Genomic DNA, 18,297 nt, shown 5'->3' with positions numbered 1-18,297 from the left:
TAAAAATTGAAATTATAATACCTACCTAACACCTACGCTTTTTTGAAATTCAGATTTTTATGGAATAAACCGCAGTCATTAGTCCGTGATATTGTTTTATTATCAACGCTGTTGTATTGTGCGATTCATTAATTTTTTTTCTTTTATAGTTTTTCATCGAGTGTGAACTGTGAAGGTTGTGAATAATTTTCTTAAAAGTGTCACTTTTGTTTTTTAATTTCAGATAGAAACCATTCTTTATTTTTTCTCTTCAGTGTGACAGCTCGACAGTTTCAATTTGAAGTGCCAAAAGTGTAAGTCTTGGAAATGAAGATTTATTTTTAATTAAAAAAATAATAATTTTGATTCGTATATGAATATTCGAAACACACCTTAAACTGAGCGAAGTACGCCAGATTTACATGAAATAACCCTCGAGTGATGGCTGATTGCCAAAGAATGCGAATTTAGACGTCAGAGAATAATTAAAAAATTAAAAATTTTGAGATGCATGTATATTAGAAAGTATAGGTAGGATGCCATGTCTTTAAATTTTGAACAGAGGGTCAACCTATATTTTTTGTCTAATTTTTAAGCATTTCTTTAATTATCTCTAAAACAAATTGAAAATTGAATTCAACTCTCAATTTCCAAATTATTCACCAATAAATACATTTTTACTGCTTTTCGGTGGTTGAATAGGGAACTATACGTAATTGAAATTGCATTGGTATTTTCGTTGAACAACTGGTTTTCAAGATCTACCCTTCAACAAACCACTTTCTAAAAGTTATGGTTTTAACTTTTATTACTACAGGTGACCATCTACTTTGTAATGAGTCTAGATACCTATCTCACCTTCTGAGCAAAGTATTTCATTTTCATTGAATTTGAGGATTATTTATATTTTGATTTCGACTTGAAAAAAGTACTGAGTACAGTACTTACGGATGAAACATTACTTTTTGGCACAATTTGAAAAGGTTTGTGCACAGATGAATGAAAAATGTTATATTTAAGTCGTAGAATTTGAAAGAATTATAATTCTGTTTCGGAACTTCACACGAAAACAATTATTTTGGACGCCCTTATTTTTGAAAAAAAATTCCTACTCAACATAATTTTACATTTTTGATGAAATTTTTTTCATACGCTTTCATAGAGCATTGTCATATCGCACTGGGCGGGATAGTTTACCCTAGCGCCTGTGCCAAGGGAGGACAACTTGGCCGGCACTACTATAGACGCATACGATTTCTCATGTAAAAAATGCAATTTTTTCGATTGTACGCGAGTTCGGGTGAACTTTAATGTATGTAGTCTCAAATTAATGGCAACAAAATTCTGTATCGATTGATCTTAAATTTTCATCATTTCACGTAAAAATAACGATTTTATGAATACATACTTCTATTTTACTGATTTTTGAATACTACACGTACGTCATCTTTAAACTATAAACTACTCACGTCATCTTTAAACTATAAACTACTCGAAATTTTCAATGAGCACATATGTGTTTTGAATGATCAAAATGTTCAGAATTTCATCCTCTTTGAAGTTTAAAATGAGTTTTTCCCGAAAGCTCTACCTTTCACCGTTCAAAAGTTCTCGAAGCTTCAAGTTGCAAAAACCAGCTGCAGGCAGTAATTATTGAACTTTGAACTAAAATTAATCGAAATATTCAGTGAACACATAGGTATTTTAATACAGCAATAGCAAATTGTTCGTAATTTTATTTTCTTTAAAATGGAGGTTTCCCGAAAGCTCTGCCTTTTACCGCTCAAAAGTTCTTGAAGATCAAAGTTGCCAAAAGTTATCACTGATCAATACCAAACCAAAGTGAACTGATAGGTATTAGGTTCTCAGTGATGATACAATTTGACCACTTTCGGCAACTTTGATCTTCCAGAGCTTTTGGTACAAATAAGTAGGATAAAATTACGAACGTTTTGTTGTATTAAAATACCTATTAGTCTACAGTCCAAACACCAAAAAGTGCTCTAGAAACCAAAAAGAGTTGGCTTCTCTGAGGGACAAAAAAAAGAGTAGGCTTTTCGTTAGTATAGTATTAGCATTCAAGAAAATGGACATTTCGGATTTTTTGGCAGGCACAATAGGGAGCTGGGGCCTCAAAACCCCCATTTTTCGAAGTTGGCCGGGGACAAAAATTTTTTTTTTTAATTCGGTAGAGGACACTCTCCCGAGTATGGGTATATATTTTTTTTGAGTGGGCGCCGGCACAATTGCGTTCCAGAGCCGTATAAAGGCAATTTTTTGCCAAATTTGGCACTTTTTCACTCAAAAACGACTCTGTGGAAGCAATATGGCCTTAGGGACAAAAAATACGCACCTACATGATTGCATCCACTTATCCCACGCTGATAGAGACCAACTTCGTGAAAAACGGTCGGCACAATGACTCGCAGTGAATTTTCAAAGTTACGCATCCGGGCCATTTCATCAAAAAAAATGGATGTATGACATTTTGACAACTTGACCGTGCGACCTATCAAAGTGGGTTAAAATTTCGCGAGAAACCCGAAAATCCCAAGGAAAATTTTTTTTGAGCATCTCATGAAAATTTTGAGCCAAAAAATTGTATGAATCATTTCATTAAATGGGTACTTTCAGTCTGTTGTTACATGTGACCTATACAAAATGGTCAAAATTTTACGATATAACCAAAAATTTCGATGAAAATTTTTTTCGAGTGTCTCATGAAAATTTTGAGCTAAAAAAAGCACGGATCATTTTTCAAATATACATACTATCAGTCTGCTGTAACATGCGACCTATCAAAGTGGGTTAATATTTTGCGAGAAAACCGAAAATCTCAATGAAAATTTTTTTTGAGCATCTCATGAAAATTTTGAGCCAAAAAATTGTATGAATCATTTCATTAAGTGGGTACTTTCAGTCTGTTGTTACATGTGACCTATACAAAATGGTCAAAATTTTACGATATAACCAAAAATTTCGATGAAAATTTTTTTCGAGTGTCTCATGAAAATTTTGAGCTAAAAAAAGCATGGATCATTTTTCAAATATACATACTATCAGTCTGCTGTAACATGCGACCTATCAAAGTGGGTTAATATTTTGCGAGAAAACCGAAAATCTCAATGACAATTTTTTTTGAGCATCTCATGAAAATTTTGAGCCAAAAAATTGTATGAATCATTTCTCAAGTGCGTACTTTCAGTCTGTTGTTACATGTGACCTATACAAAATGGTCAAAATTTTACGATAGAACCGAAAATTTCAATGAAAATTTTTTTCGAGTGTCTCATGAAAATTTTGAGCTAAAAATAGCATGGATCATTTTTCAAATATACATACTATCAGTCTGCTGTAACATGCGACCTATCAAAGTGGGTTAAAATTTTGCGAGAAAACCGAAAATCTCAATGAAAATTTTTTTTGTGCATCTCATGAAAATTTTGAGCCAAAAAATTGTATGAATCATTTTTCAAAGTAAGTACTATCAGTCTGTTGTAACAATAACATGCGACCTATGCAAATGGGTTAAAATTTTGCAAGATAATCAAAAATCTCAGTAAAAAAATTTCTTGAGCCGTTCATGAAAATTTTGCAGTAAAAAAATTGTATGAATCATTTCTCAAGTATTTTCAGTCTGTTGTAACATGCGACCTATGTGAAAGGGTTGAAATTTTGGGTAAAGTATAAGTAAAGATTTGGATAGATTTTTTTAAAAGGCTTATCTCAACAATCTTGAGCCTCAAAAATCTTATAAATTGTTCAGTATTTTCAATGAAATACTCTCAAGATCGTTTCAGTTTGGTAAACCCAACACAAAACAGACACAATCATTCTCACTATTTATGTAATCATGATAGGTACAAAACTAATGAAAAATTTACCAAAAAAAAAGAAAATCATATAGAAATTAATCATATTTTCCTTCTTATTCAATGCCATCATCATCTTCGGCACAATCGTCGATGGCATTGACATCTTCATAATGCGACTCATGGGGCTCAACATTGTTGAGCCGTGCTTTCTATATAAATGAAAAAAAAAAAACTGTCCCAATCTTTGTATTTCACACGCAATTTTAACCCTTTCATATACTTAAATCGTTACAACAGTTTGAAAGTACTTCAGAAATGATTCATACAATTTTTTTAGCTCAAAATTTTAATGAGACACTCGAAAAAAATTTTCATTGAAATTTTCGGTTCTATCGTAAAATTTTGACCATTTTGTATAGGTCACATGTAACAACAGACTGAAAGTACCCACTTGAGAAATGATTCATACAATTTTTTGGCTCAAAATTTTCATGAGATGCTCAAAAAAAATTGTCATTGAGATTTTCGGTTTTCTCGCAAAATATTAACCCACTTTGATAGGTCGCATGTTACAGCAGACTGATAGTATGTATATTTGAAAAATGATCCATGCTTTTTTTAGCTCAAAATTTTCATGAGACACTCAAAAAAATTTTCATTGAAATTTTCGGTTATATCGTAAAATTTTGACCATTTTGTATAGGTCACATGTAACAACAGACTGAAAGTACCCACTTAATGAAATGATTCATACAATTTTTTGGCTCAAAATTTTCATGAGATGCTCAAAAAAAATTTTCATTGAGATTTTCGGTTTTCTCGCAAAATATTAACCCACTTTGATAGGTCGCATGTTACAGCAGACTGATAGTATGTATATTTGAAAAATGATCCGTGCTTTTTTTAGCTCAAAATTTTCATGAGACACTCGAAAAAAATTTTCATCGAAATTTTTGGTTATATCGTAAAATTTTGACCATTTTGTATAGGTCACATGTAACAACAGACTGAAAGTACCCATTTAATGAAATGATTCATACAATTTTTTGGCTCAAAATTTTCATGAGATGCTCAAAAAAAATTTTCCTTGGGATTTTCGGGTTTCTCGCGAAATTTTAACCCACTTTGATAGGTCGCACGGTCAAGTTGTCAAAATGTCATACATCCATTTTTTTTGATGAAATGGCCCGGATGCGTAACTTTGAAAATTCACTGCGAGTCATTGTGCCGACCGTTTTTCACGAAGTTGGTCTCTATCAGCGTGGGATAAGTGGATGCAATCATGTAGGTGCGTATTTTTTGTCCCTAAGGCCATATTGCTTCCACAGAGTCGTTTTTGAGTGAAAAAGTGCCAAATTTGGCAAAAAATTGCCTTTATACGGCTCTGGAACGCAATTGTGCCGGCGCCCACTCAAAAAAAATATATACCCATACTCGGGAGAGTGTCCTCTACCGAATTAAAAAAAAATTTTTGTCCCCGGCCAACTTCGAAAAATGGGGGTTTTGAGGCCCCAGCTCCCTATTGTGCCTGCCAAAAAATCCGAAATGTCCATTTTCTTGAATGCTAATACTATACTAACGAAAAGCCTACTCTTTTTTCTGTCCCTAAAAATGGCCCACTCAAATGACACTTTTTCGCGCTTGGACTGTAGACTATATGTGTTCCCTGAAAATTACGGTTAATTTGTTCAATACTTATACTGCTCACAGCTGGTTTTCGCCTTGTTTTTGCAACTTCAAGCTTCGAGAACTTATGAACGGTCATAGGCAGAGCTTTCGGGAAACCCCCATTTTAAAGAGGATAAAACTACGAACATTTTGCTGTATTAAAATACCTATGTGTCCACTGAAAATTTCGATTAATTTCAGTTCAAAGTTCAATAATTACTGCTTGCAGCTGGTTTTTGCAACTTAAAGCTTCGAGAACTTTTGAACGGTAAAAGGTAGAGCTTTCGGGGAAAACTCATTTTGAAGAGGATAAAATTCTGAACATTTTAATCATTCAAAACACATATGTGCTCATTGAAAATTTCGAGTAGTTTATAGTTTAAAGATGACGTACGTAGTATTCAAAAAAAAGTAAAATAGAAGTATTCATAAAATCGTTATTTTTACGTACGCGAAGTGATGAAAATTTAAGATCAACCGATACAGAATTTTATTGCCTTTAATTTGAGACTACATGAAAGTTCACCCGAACTCGCGTACAATCGAAAAAATTGCATTTTTTACATGAGAAATGGTATGCGTCTATAGTAGTGCCGGCCAAGTTGTCCTCCCTTTGCACAGGCGCTAGGGTATGCAGCAATTTTGTAGTAAATGCCCTATCATTCAACAGTCGATATCCATATGACCCCAAGGTTATCATCCAATACCGATTTATTACTCAGGTGTTAATTAAAAAGTGCAATATTGCAGTTTCACTCTACTCTCAAAGCAAATAAATTTTCATCTTTCCGGTTCCTCGTAATCTCTACTCGAAGGTTACCAATATTACGATTAGACTAATCTGTCGAAAAAATTCACCAGTTCGATCGTAAAATAAATTTCGTTCCGGTTACATTTCACTTTTGAAAAAAATTTCAAATCGAAAGAGAATTTTCGCCTTCGATGCCAGGATAGGCATACATTAGAAAGAAGGTCACTTTCAAGGTCACTGTCTTATCTTCAAGCGTTCAAGCTTCAAAAATAACTGAACATGCTTCGCAATGTGTTACACTCGTATTTACTCGTAGTTGTTTATTCGTTTTTATAGTATTAAATCTCTTAGGTAATATACTTTAAACTCATAGGTCACATATATCTGACGGCCACTGTGACCTTTTAATAGGAATTATCGATTATAATTTCTAGTGCTCTGATATCGCGAAAATTTGAGTTCCGATCGTCTGGGTTTACGCAGATTTTTGATATCGATTCATATTCGTGCACTGAAGAAGCTCGTCGTGCCGGTGTGTGATTAATTCTTACGTCGAATTCAGCTGAACTTATATATTCCTCCAGTTGAAATGGCTGCTCCGAAAAAAGTCTGTATTGTTGGCTCCGGAAATTGGTGAGTTGAATTTGTGTGTTTTAAATTCCGATCGATATTGTTAAATGCACGTGCTAAAGAAACACATTAATTTTCAGGGGCTCAGCCATCGCTAAACTTGTCGGTTATAATGCCGCTCGACTTGATACATTCGATGATACGGTTACGATGTACGTTTACGAAGAAAATATCGACGGACGGAAATTAACTGAAATTATCAACACCGAACACGAAAATGTTAAATATTTACCCGGACATAAATTACCAGTCAATGTTGTAAGTATGATTTTCACTTTGAATTTGTATTCGTGATTATTTTCTACGATGGATAGATAATAGATGGTTAAAATTTCAGCTTGCTGTGCCTGATTTATTAGAAGCTGCGAAAGACGCAGATATTTTAATATTCGTCGTTCCTCATCAATTCATTAAAGGCCAATGTGAAACTTTACGCGGTAAAATAAAATCTACCGCCGTAGGATTATCGTTAATTAAAGTAAATACATTATATTCTATATAGGTAATTTAGAAATGAATTATATCTACGAAGTTATATTACATATGTCAATTCAACAGGGTTTTGACAGAGCCGAAGGTGGTGGAATCGACTTAATTTCTCATATTATCAATAGGATATTAGGTATCGAAGTTAATGTTCTTATGGGAGCTAATTTAGCTCACGAAGTAGCTGAAGAAAAATTCTGTGAAACAACTATCGGTATGTTACCGTATATCTTATTCCAAAAAAAATTGTCCAATTCTAATTCGTCGTATTTTTTCAGGTTGTAAAGATAAAGTAATGGCTCCCATCTTGAAAGACTTAATTGAAACCGATAATTTCAAAGTTTCAGTTGTCAGCGATGTTGATACCGTTGAAGTTTGCGGTGCATTAAAAGTAATAGTACAAAAATACATTATTGATTTTAATTTAATGCAAATGTGTCTACTTATTGATAAATTTTTTTTCACAGAATATTGTAGCTTGCGGCGCAGGTTTTGCTGACGGAATGGGTCTTGGTGATAATACAAAATCAGCTATTATACGTCTAGGGTTAATGGAGATGATCAAATTTGCCGAAACATTTTATAATTCTAAAGAACTTTCAACTTTCAATGAATCCTGTGGCGTGGCTGATTTAATCACTACATGTTACGGAGGTCGTAATCGTAAAGTTTCTGAGGCTTTCGTCAAATCTGGCAAAGTAATTTGATATATTTATGCAGGAAACAGTGTTGTGCGTAACGATATTTTTTTTCGTTCCATTATTTTGTTACGTTACAAAATTGGCATTTTTTTCGTTACGTTTTTTCGTTACGGTACTTGTAACGAAAAAAAATGCTGTAACGGTATTTTTCGTTACACTGGTACTTGAACTTTTTCGTTACGTTATTTTCGTTATTTCCGTTACGATTTTTTCGTTACAGAAACGTTTTTTCAACGTAGAATTGATGATATTTTCAAAGAAAAATGCATTTGTAACGAAAAATTGTACCTAACAGAAATAGCTAAAATAACGGAACCAAAAGGGTTAAATACCAGTGTAACGAAAAAAATACCGTTACATTTTTTTGTTACAGATATAATCATGATACAATTACGTTTATTAAAAAGGGAATTTTTGAAAAAGTCCTGGGCGTCGATTCCTGAAATTTTTTCATTGGCGCTATGAGCGTTATGAGCTTTATCTAGCGTTATCATAACGCTTCGTTATTATTCCTAAAAAGCGTTATTGGCGTAACAGGCGCAATCGGCTTTAAACATAACGCTCATAACGACACCTCCGGAGGTGTCGTTATGGGCGTTATGTGCGTTATGTGCATACAGTTGAGAGTTCAATGAGTTTATTTTAGATACATTTTTGACATTTTTAATTTTTCATGCCCACTTCCACAGTTTTTACGATTTCTAATCCAATTGTTGTCAAATTCTATTCCACTTTGATGATATTTTGGTCAATTTTATTGGTAATTTTTTAATTTTTAAAGCCTATATGCACAATTAACAAGATTTTTATCCAATTTTATTATATTTTCCACAATTTTTCCGAATTGTTATGCAATTTTGAGACTCGAGATGAGAGTGTATTCATCAAATTTTAAAAGTAGGTGGTTTTATCAAGGTATTACTCAAATTTCGAAGCATTTCATTAAATTATTGAGGTCGTTTTAAGATTTTCATGATATTTTAACAAATTTTGATGATATTGTAAGCCATTTTTTGAAAACAATTCAATTTTTGTTGTGATTCAGTAATGGACTCTGCTAAACGCTAAACTACAAATAAGAAGAGGGAAAATTATGAAAAATTTGAATTTTGTTTGTTTTCAACAACATTTTAAAATAGATATAACGCCAATAACGCCAAGATTTCAGGAATAACATTTTTGAACACCACCATTACGCCGGATTTTGATAACGCTAGGTAACACTCATAACGCTCATAGCGCAAGGGAAAAAATTTCAGGAATCGACGCCCAGAGATGTTGCGATTCTCAGGCTAAAAGAATCGCGGTTTTCAAAAGTGCGATTCTATGATTTTTATAATAGAATCACTTGTTTGCGGTTCTTCTCTCGGTTCTCATTTGCGGTTCCCATTTTTCATCTTTTCAAATTTTAAAAAAGACCAAAATTGAGCTAACAAGGGAACCTCTTGAGGTGTCCCGTGTCCGCCACCGATTTGAACGGGACCGCGATTTTTGGAAAGAGCATGTTCTAAAACCCCCAAATCCAAATTTTCAGCTGCCCAAGTTCATTTTTCGATTTTTGGCGAATTTTTGAAAATCCAAAATTGACTATTTTGGTGATTTATGCTTTTTTAAAAAAAAGTAAGTACTTGATCAGTAAAAATGTTCAAAATAAGTTTTAAAACTGATGTTGACCCCCCCCCCCCAATCCAAAATTCGCCATTTCCAGCCATTCTGGAGCCTCCAGCACTATTTTTCAATTTCTCCAGAATTTTGAATTTGCTCCAGAAGGCGTAAATATGAAGTTGGGCAGCTAAAAATCGAGTTGTGTGTTATACGCGAACAGTTAACGAATTTATTCGCATTTGAGCCGATTCTGGAGAGGAAACCTGAAGAGTGGTTTTCTGACCAGCTTTTTTCCAGAATAAAAATATTCAAAAATCAAAAATTTCCGGTTTGCGAGAATATTTTCGAAATTTGCGCGAATCGCAGTATTTCGTCATGAACTAACCCCACAAGGGCGAATTTCGCCATTTCCAATCATTCTGGAGCCTCCAGCGCGATTTTTCAATTTCTCCAGAATTTTTAATTTGCTTCAGAAGGCGTGAATATGAAGTTGGACAGCTAAAAATTGAGTTGTGTGTTATGCTCGACCTGTTTAACGAATTTATTCACATTTGAGCCGATTCTGGAAGGGGACACCTCAAGAGTGGTTTTTTGACCAGTTTTTTTTTCAAAATAAAAATATCCAAAAGTCAAAAATTTCTCGTTTGTGAGAAAATTTTTGAAATTTGCGCGAATCGCCGTATTTCGTCATTAATTATCCACAGGAAAGCGAATTTCGACATTTCCAGCCTTTCTAGGGCCTCCCTTTAATTTTTGGATATTTTTACCTATTATGAAAAAAGCTGGTCAAAAAACCACTCTTGAGGTGCCCCTCCAGAATCGCCTCAAATGTGGATAAACTCGTTAAAGAGGTCGAGCATAACACACAACTCAATTTTTAGCTGCCCAACTTCATATTCACGCCTTCTGAAGCAAATTAAGAATTCTGGAGAAATTGAAAAATCGCGCTGGAGGCTCCAGAATGATTGGAAATGGCGAAATTCGCCCTTGTGGAGTTAGTTCATGACGAAATACTGCGATTCGCGCAAATTTCGAAAATATTCTCGCAAACCGGAAATTTTTGATTTTTGAATATTTTTATTTTGGAAAAAAGCTGGTCAGAAAACCACTCTTCAGGTTTCCTCTCCAGAATCGGCTCAAATGCGAATAAATTCGTTAAACTGTTCGCGTATAACACACAACTCGATTTTTAGCTGCCCAACTTCATATTTACGCCTTCTGGAGCAAATTCAAAATTCTGGAGAAATTGAAAAATAGTGCTGGAGGCTCCAGAATGGCTGGAAATAGCGAATTTTGGAGGGGGGGGGGGTCAATATCAGTTTTAAAACTTATTTTGAACATTTTTACTGATCAAGTACGTACTTTTTAAAAAAAAAGCATAAATCACCTAAATAGTCGATTTTGGATTTTCAAAAATTCGCCAAAAGTCGAAAAATGAACTTGAGCCGCTGAAAGTTTGGATTTGGGAGTTTTAGAACAGGCTCTTTTCAAAAATCACGGTCCCGTTCAAATCGGAGGCGGGCACCTCAAGAGGTTCCCTTGTAAGCAACACAAAAAAATTTCACAGTACTTTTTATAAGAAGTAGGGAAAAATTGAAGAAATCAACTTGAAAATTTGACATCTATTCCGCTAAATCTTAAAAATTTGGGAACCGCAATTGCAGAGAGCCGCAAAATTGTGTTTTGCGATTCTCTTGACAAGAGAACCGCGAAAGAGCCGCGGTTCGGATCCGCGGCTCTATTAGCGATTCTTTACACGATTCGAATCGCAACAACCCTGAAAAAGTCAAACTTGGAAGGTAAAAAATCTCATTTTTTGACTCAACTTGAAAATATTGTAACTAAAAAAATAACAAAAAAGGTAACAGATTTTTTTCGTTTTTCGTTACGTTACATCAAGAAAAATATCGTTACGTTACGTTTCAGTTACACAATATCACATGATCAAAATAACGTTTTCGTTTTAGTTCCGTTACCTGGAACGAAAAAAATTTCGTTATTTTCGTTTTTCGTTACAGTTTCCGTTACGGTATGCCAACACTGGCCAGGAAATCATTTTTTTAAAATGTTTTTCATAATTTTTAATATTTTAAATTTATTACAGTCGATAGAAGAATTAGAAAAAGAAATGCTGAACGGTCAAAAATTACAAGGACCAATCACCGCTGAAGAAGTGAATTATATGCTCAAAAATAAAAACATGGAAAATGAGTGAGTGAATAATTTTCAGATCACTGTGACTTACCTATTCAATGAATTTTATTACTCTTACATGCTCACAATTTTTTGTGTAGGTTTCCATTGTTTACGGCTGTTTATAAAATATGCACTGGTCAAATGCCGCCTCATACTTTAATCGACCAAATTAGGAATCATCCTGAACACAAGTATGATATTTTGTATTTTTATTCGTGAATGTGCTGCTTTATAGTGGAAGATGGCTTTTGAATTACGAATTCTTCGGGTTTCTGTCTAGAAATCGATGGTGTTGAGTGTTTTATTTTTGCCTAACCAATTATTCCCCCGACAAATAATTTTTCAAATAATTTTTCCGGAGGGTATAATTATCCTGAAAATACGTAGTTGGTTAAATTTTCTTCAATTGTACAATACTGATATTCAATTGCTTACAATTTCAATTATTGGTGAATTTGAAGGTGATGGTTTCCTTAATTTTATAACTATAATTGTAGCTTTGTATGTATTTTTGCATGGAATATTCCTAATGGAAAGTCTTACTAGCATTCAAAAAAAAAAATGTTTAATTTGATCGTCTACTCGTAGACAAATTCTCGTCATTCAAGATAACTTACAAATGAAGTCTGCAGATAAGGAAATTTAATAGCCTACATGATTTTAATCGTATTTTAAATTACTGTCTGGGCATATTTTAAAAAGAAAATTTAATACGCTATTTTAATCATATTTTAAATTACTGTCGGGAGTATTTAAAAAAGTATTAATTACTCGAGGCTATCATGTGAGTGGGATTTTTTATCACGAGATGCTTCATTTGTACTTTTTACGTGCACGTTTTTTCAACGGTTGACTGCTTTGAAAAAAATGCTGATGAAAGTGCATGGGAAATTTTAACATGCGGAATTTGTAGGAATTGTAAAATTTACAGATTGAGAATGCCTTCCTATAATACTGCCAGAAGTGCTCCAGCGATTAGTAGATTTAGTCGGGTAACAATATCACTTTTCACTTATTGGATGCGTCGCTAAACTGTAATATTTACTCATTTTTTTATTATCTTTGTAATAAAATGAAATGTTCGCTCTCAAGTATTTCGTGAAGTGATGAAAACCCCCGTTTGAAAATTTCTTGTTTGCGCGAGGCGTTCTAATCTTTGAGGACTTGAAAACGTTGGATTTGCGTGGATTAATTCGTGAATGGTATTTAATAATTTATTGCATGTTCGGATTAGTAGATAAAAATTCACTTTGGTGTCGTATTTACTTTCAGAGGGTGATGGGAAGAAATGGATTGAAAAGAATATGAAATTCTGATATAAATTATAACACTCCAATTTGCATAAAACTGTCATTGTAGGCAAATTTTTAACCATAGGATTCGTTTTTCAAAAGTCATCTCTTCGAAAGCTTCATTTTTAGATCACATATTTCTGTAATTTATCGCATTCTTTCGATATTTATTTACGGAAATTATTATTTTTACAGAGTAAAACATTAAGATTGAAAGCTTTACGGATTACAATGACAGTTTTAGTGAAAGTAAGTGTTGCATGATGCATGAACTATCCAACACTATTATGTAATTGTTTATTTAGTATTTACTCGAATTTTGTTTTTTACGCAGATTATATAACAGAAAAACGCCATCAGAGGAGATGGTAGGTTACCACTCAGTAAACCAGTGCCATCTTTAGTATTGTCTATTCTTCTTCATAAGTTAATTTATTAAAATTTTAAATTTACCGCAACCCAAGATTGTCATGCTTTGTGCCATTTTAATCGACAGTACAGAATTTAGATGAATGATTAATGATTCTATATCTGTGATAAAATGTGCATGATTGTTATTATAATTGTATGGGACTACTTTTTAAATTCTTTCCAATTGAAATGTTACCACTGAAGCGTGTTTTCGTTTGAATTCTTCGATGTGATACGCTTTAAAAATATACTGAAATTTTGCAATAGGTTCATAGAAATTCAAAAATCCCGTTTAACGGTGTTGTAATTTAATACAAGTATACGTTGCGTTACCAGAAATTTTTTCTTTTGAAAAAAGTGTTCCAATGTAGATTTAGTGATGTAATATTCTTTAGTCTTCGTAATAATTTATTCAATCAGAATGCATATCTATTTTATGTAAATGGATCTCGTAGTATGATACGCAAAAATTACTTGTAGTGATAAACACTGTTTTTCATTTTATTGCACCAATTCGTTTTTAAGGATATTTTATGAATTACGAACTGTACTTTGTTGTATCTTTCGTATAACGTTGCACGTTTCTTTAAATAGTGATTTATACTGTATGGAAGTTCGCTTATGTTTAAGAAGTTAAGTTGCACCTGTGTTGAAATATTTGCAAATGAATATAAATTTTCAATGATGTTTTTTTGTGAATTTGTCGAGTGTAAATACAAAGAGCACATATTAGTTATTTACCTACCATAGCTGGGAATTGGGATTATAAAGAGAAGAATTCAAGAAGTGAATATTGTAACGTTACTCAATAAATAAGTTATGTTCAATAGAGCATTGGGAAATGTTACAAATAGTATTCGCTGCGCCGTACATCCATGTCAAATCACCACTAAGTTTGCAAATTCTAAATACTCTAGCTTTTCCCCAAAAATTCGGAGCTTTATTGAACCGAAAAACAAAATTTTGGCGTAAAGATGGCACTGTCAATTCCTTGGAGTATTATTATTACCAACTGCAAGGACAGATGCATGTTGTTGGTGTGAAGAAAGGCATATTCTGTGTGTGGACTAAGAAAGGCCTTCTATATGAAATAATTGACCGTGATGATGAACTATGGAGTACTGAAATGTTTCCCAAACTGAAACAATTTTATATGAAATGTTTGTTACCAGAAATCATTGATTCCCGCGTAATGCGTTCCATGGACATCAGAAATTTGACATGTGAAGGTATAATGATCAAAACTCAATTGAAAGCTGGTACTGAAACTGAAAAGCCTTTAGATGATAGACAAATTGACAACGAAGTAGCATTGGACAATGTTGAAGTACACAGTGATGCAGAAACTGTTGATTCTGATAATGAGAAGAGCAAAACTCAAAAGAAACGGAAGAAAGTTGTTGAGAAAAAACCAAATATCACTTATGTAGACTTTCCTGGTAAGTGAAATTACACATATGTTGTATCATTTAGTAGATCAGATTTGCACACTTGTGTGCATGTGGTTATTCACAGAATGACCAGATAATTATCATTATCACTATTATATTTGTATTATTTGAATTAGTTTTTTTTTTAAATTTGTGTTGCTGGAGCAAATAACTCCTCAGCGCATGTGATCATTAGGTTGATCATATTTGCACAACCATGTGCATGTGGTCATTCATCTGAGTGACCAGATAGTATTTCCTAATTTGTGCTGTTGGAGCAAATAACTCCGCAGTGCATGTGATCATTAAGTTGATCAGATTTGCACAACCATGTGCATATGGTCATTCAGTTGATCAGATTTGCACAACCATGTGCATGTGGTCAATGATCAGAGGCAATAATTTTTCCTTGCAGGAATACTTGCTTAGCATCAAGACATTTCAGTTCATGAAGAAAAATTATTGCCATCGGGGCATGGGAACGGTGTTCATTGTGTAATTAAACAAGGATACTCTTCCATGCTTCGGTTCGCAATGATGAATTTCTACATTTCCGATGAATTTCTACTTTTTGGGACTTCATGGATTAAGTGTAAGAATGTACTTGTATGTAAACGGTGATATTTGTGATATTTTTGCAAGTTGTATGTATGTACACTATGAATAAGTTTTATTATTGGATGATAATAAGTTGGTACTTGTGCTATGAAAATTTACTGTTTTTGTAAAGTGTAGAATAAAATGCTTCAAACCAAGAATTGTACATATATTATGTTGAATCTTTAAAAAATCTTTTTTTCTGTGCTCTCCAATTCTTAAATGCGGATCTGTTGACACTGATTTAAAGTATGTAAGTAGGTATATCTCTTGTTGGAGAGTTGAAAACCCTCAACATTGACTTTTCAACACTTTAAAAAAATATTAACTGTAGAAATTTTGCAGTTTGTTACAAAGATTCAAAGTTTCAAATTCCGAGCAAAAGAAGAGAGCTCATTGTGATAACTTTGCATTGTGAGAATGATTAGTTTTAAGCGGCCAATGTGCGGCATTCGCTATTTCCTTCAATCCCTGTCCGCTAACAGATAATTTTTGCAGAAGTACTCACTTAAGGGGAAATTCTCAATACATGGTAGTACATATATCTGTCCTGCCATTTTTTGCACCCAAAATCAGCTTGAAAAAAGTTGTCAATTTTTGCATTTTTCATAACGTTTTCTGACTAATTTGAGCACGCTGAATTCAAAAATGACGTTTGTTTTGCGATAGGACTCGTATTTGGCGAAATATTTGCAATTTATGACAGAAGAAAACGCCTACGACTAAAATGGACCTCAGATTCGGACTCTGCTTGCTCGAATTAGTCGAAAACGACACTTCACTCGACTTTTTTGAAAATCAAAAAAAGCAAAGGGTTTGTTCATGATTTTTTTGGGCAAAAAAACTTTTTGTCGCCAATCGAGCTGAAACTTGTGTTAGGGGGGTTTTTTGGGACGGCGAATTCATTTCCCGTGTCCAATTGCCCCGACGAAGCCCCCTTCTACTCGAAAATTGCCATTGTTTGGTCTCAAAATCAGCTTGAAAAAAGTTGTCGAATTTTGCAATTTTAAAAACCAATTCTGACTAATTCGAACACGCTGAATTCAAAAATGATGTTTGTTTTGCGATTGGACTCGTAATCGGCGAAATATTTGCAATTTCTCACTGAAACAGGGCCCCCGGACAAAAATGGACACCAGATTCTGAATCGGCGACCTCGAATTATTCAAAAACGACACTTTACTCGACTTTTTTGAAAATCAAAAAAATCCAAAAAAAGCAAAGGGTTTGGTTCATGAATTTTTTTGGGCAAAAAAACGGGTACATTTCCCCGTACCCCCCCCCCCATTTTGGGAGGGGTGGTAAAAAGCACCTAGAAGGATAGTGCTAGGTTAGTGCTGGTTAGTGCACGTATCGCCGACGTTGGTGCACGCCCCCTTCATCCCCATTTTTTAAAAAATATGTGGGGGGTACAGGGAAACGTGGTACCCCCCATTCGCGGAAGGGGGTTAAAAACCACCTAGAAGGATAGTGCTAGGTTAGTGCTGGTTAGTGCACGCATTCCCGACGTTAGTGCACGCCCCCTTCAACCCAATTTTTTAAAAAATTGGTGGGGGGGTACAGGGAAATGCTGTACCCCCCCCCCATTCATGGAAGGAGGTTAAAAACCACCTAGAAGGATAGTGCTGGCTAGTGCACGCATCCCCAACGTTAGTGCACACTTTCTTCACCCCTTCACCCTCATTTTTAAAAAAATTTGTGGGGGGTACGGAGAAATGATTTACAAAAAAAGGGGAAGAACGTTGTTGAAAGGGTTAAAACCCACATAGTTCGATTCAGTTTCGTTAGTGCTGGTTAGTGCACACACTTATACAATTATTCCTCCTCCCCCTCCCTCAATATTAATTAAATGAATAATTTTACACCCTATAGTCCAGTAAAATGAGCATCGAATAGGGAAAATCAAAGTGGCAAGCTGATTTTCGGTATATTGGTCCATTTTGATGTCCTGAAAACGAATCTGAGGAGTCCCCCTCTGTACCGAGTGAGCTCCCCCCCCCCAATCGGGTGTTTGGCCAAAATCTTGAATAGTACATAATTGAATCTAGCGCAAAAATGGTTTTACAAAATGTTCTTCTACTTGTACGTCAAATTTCCCACCACATGAGCCATTGATCAATTTTCCAGTCCCAAGCCTGGTAGTCCACTCTGTACCTCAAAAAAACAAAGTGAATCACCATCATGCCGTTTTTGAATGATTAAAAATATTACGATCAATATTAACTTTCAACGTTATGAAGCTATCCCAAATCCCCCTATGTTCGAAGCGCCGTAAGTCCACCCCCCTTGGGACTGGAAAATTGATCAATGGCTCATGTGATGGAAAATTTGACGTACAAGCAGAAGAACATTTTGTAAAACCATTTTTGCGCTAGATTCAATTATGTACTATTCAAGATTTTGGCCAAACACCCGATTGGGGGGGGGGAGCTCACTCGGTACAGAGGGGGACTCCTCAGATTCGTTTTCAGGACATCAAAATGGACCAATATACCGAAAATCAGCTTGCCACTTTGATTTTCCCTATTCGATGCTCATTTTACTGGAGTATAGGGTGTAAAATTATCCATTTAATTAATATTGAGGGAGGGGGAGGAGGAATAATTGTATAAGTGTGTGCACTAACCAGCACTAACGAAACTGAATCGAACTATGTGGGTTTTAACCCTTTCAACAACGTTCTTCCCCTTTTTTTGTAAATCATTTCTCCGTACCCCCCACAAATTTTTTTAAAAA

At 34.3% G+C, this 18,297-nt stretch overlaps 1 protein-coding gene across 6 annotated transcripts; it reads left to right on the top strand.

Annotated features, from left to right (window-relative positions):
• The first annotated feature begins 176 nt into the window (after window positions 1-176).
• On the top strand, window positions 177-14,223 carry LOC135849745 (glycerol-3-phosphate dehydrogenase [NAD(+)], cytoplasmic-like). Of its 6 annotated transcripts, none has more exons than XR_010559608.1 (11): window positions 234-293; window positions 6,648-6,846; window positions 6,924-7,101; window positions 7,181-7,321; window positions 7,402-7,543; window positions 7,608-7,720; window positions 7,797-8,027; window positions 11,740-11,846; window positions 11,930-12,022; window positions 12,763-13,033; window positions 13,104-13,372. XR_010559608.1 is itself a non-coding variant. In XM_065370307.1 (11 exons), the coding sequence occupies exons 2-11, from the start codon at window positions 6,803-6,805 to the stop codon at window positions 12,936-12,938; spliced, it is 1,125 nt and encodes a 374-aa protein (XP_065226379.1). In that variant the 5' UTR covers window positions 235-293; window positions 6,648-6,802; the 3' UTR covers window positions 12,939-13,372. The 6 variants fall into 6 exon arrangements, 5 of the variants coding, with proteins under 5 accessions (XP_065226376.1, XP_065226379.1, XP_065226380.1 ...); XM_065370307.1 differs by having other exon boundaries at window positions 235-293; window positions 12,763-12,823; window positions 12,924-13,372; XM_065370309.1 differs by lacking the exon at window positions 12,763-13,033 and adding an exon at window positions 13,458-14,223 and having other exon boundaries at window positions 238-293; window positions 13,319-13,372.
• The last annotated feature ends 4,074 nt before the right edge of the window (window positions 14,224-18,297 follow it).

This window comes from Planococcus citri, chromosome 1, assembly GCF_950023065.1.
Source record: "Planococcus citri chromosome 1, ihPlaCitr1.1, whole genome shotgun sequence".
NCBI lineage: Eukaryota > Metazoa > Arthropoda > Insecta > Hemiptera > Pseudococcidae > Planococcus > Planococcus citri.
Note: the sequence above shows the minus strand (reverse complement) of the source record. Positions and strands in the feature narration are given on the sequence as shown.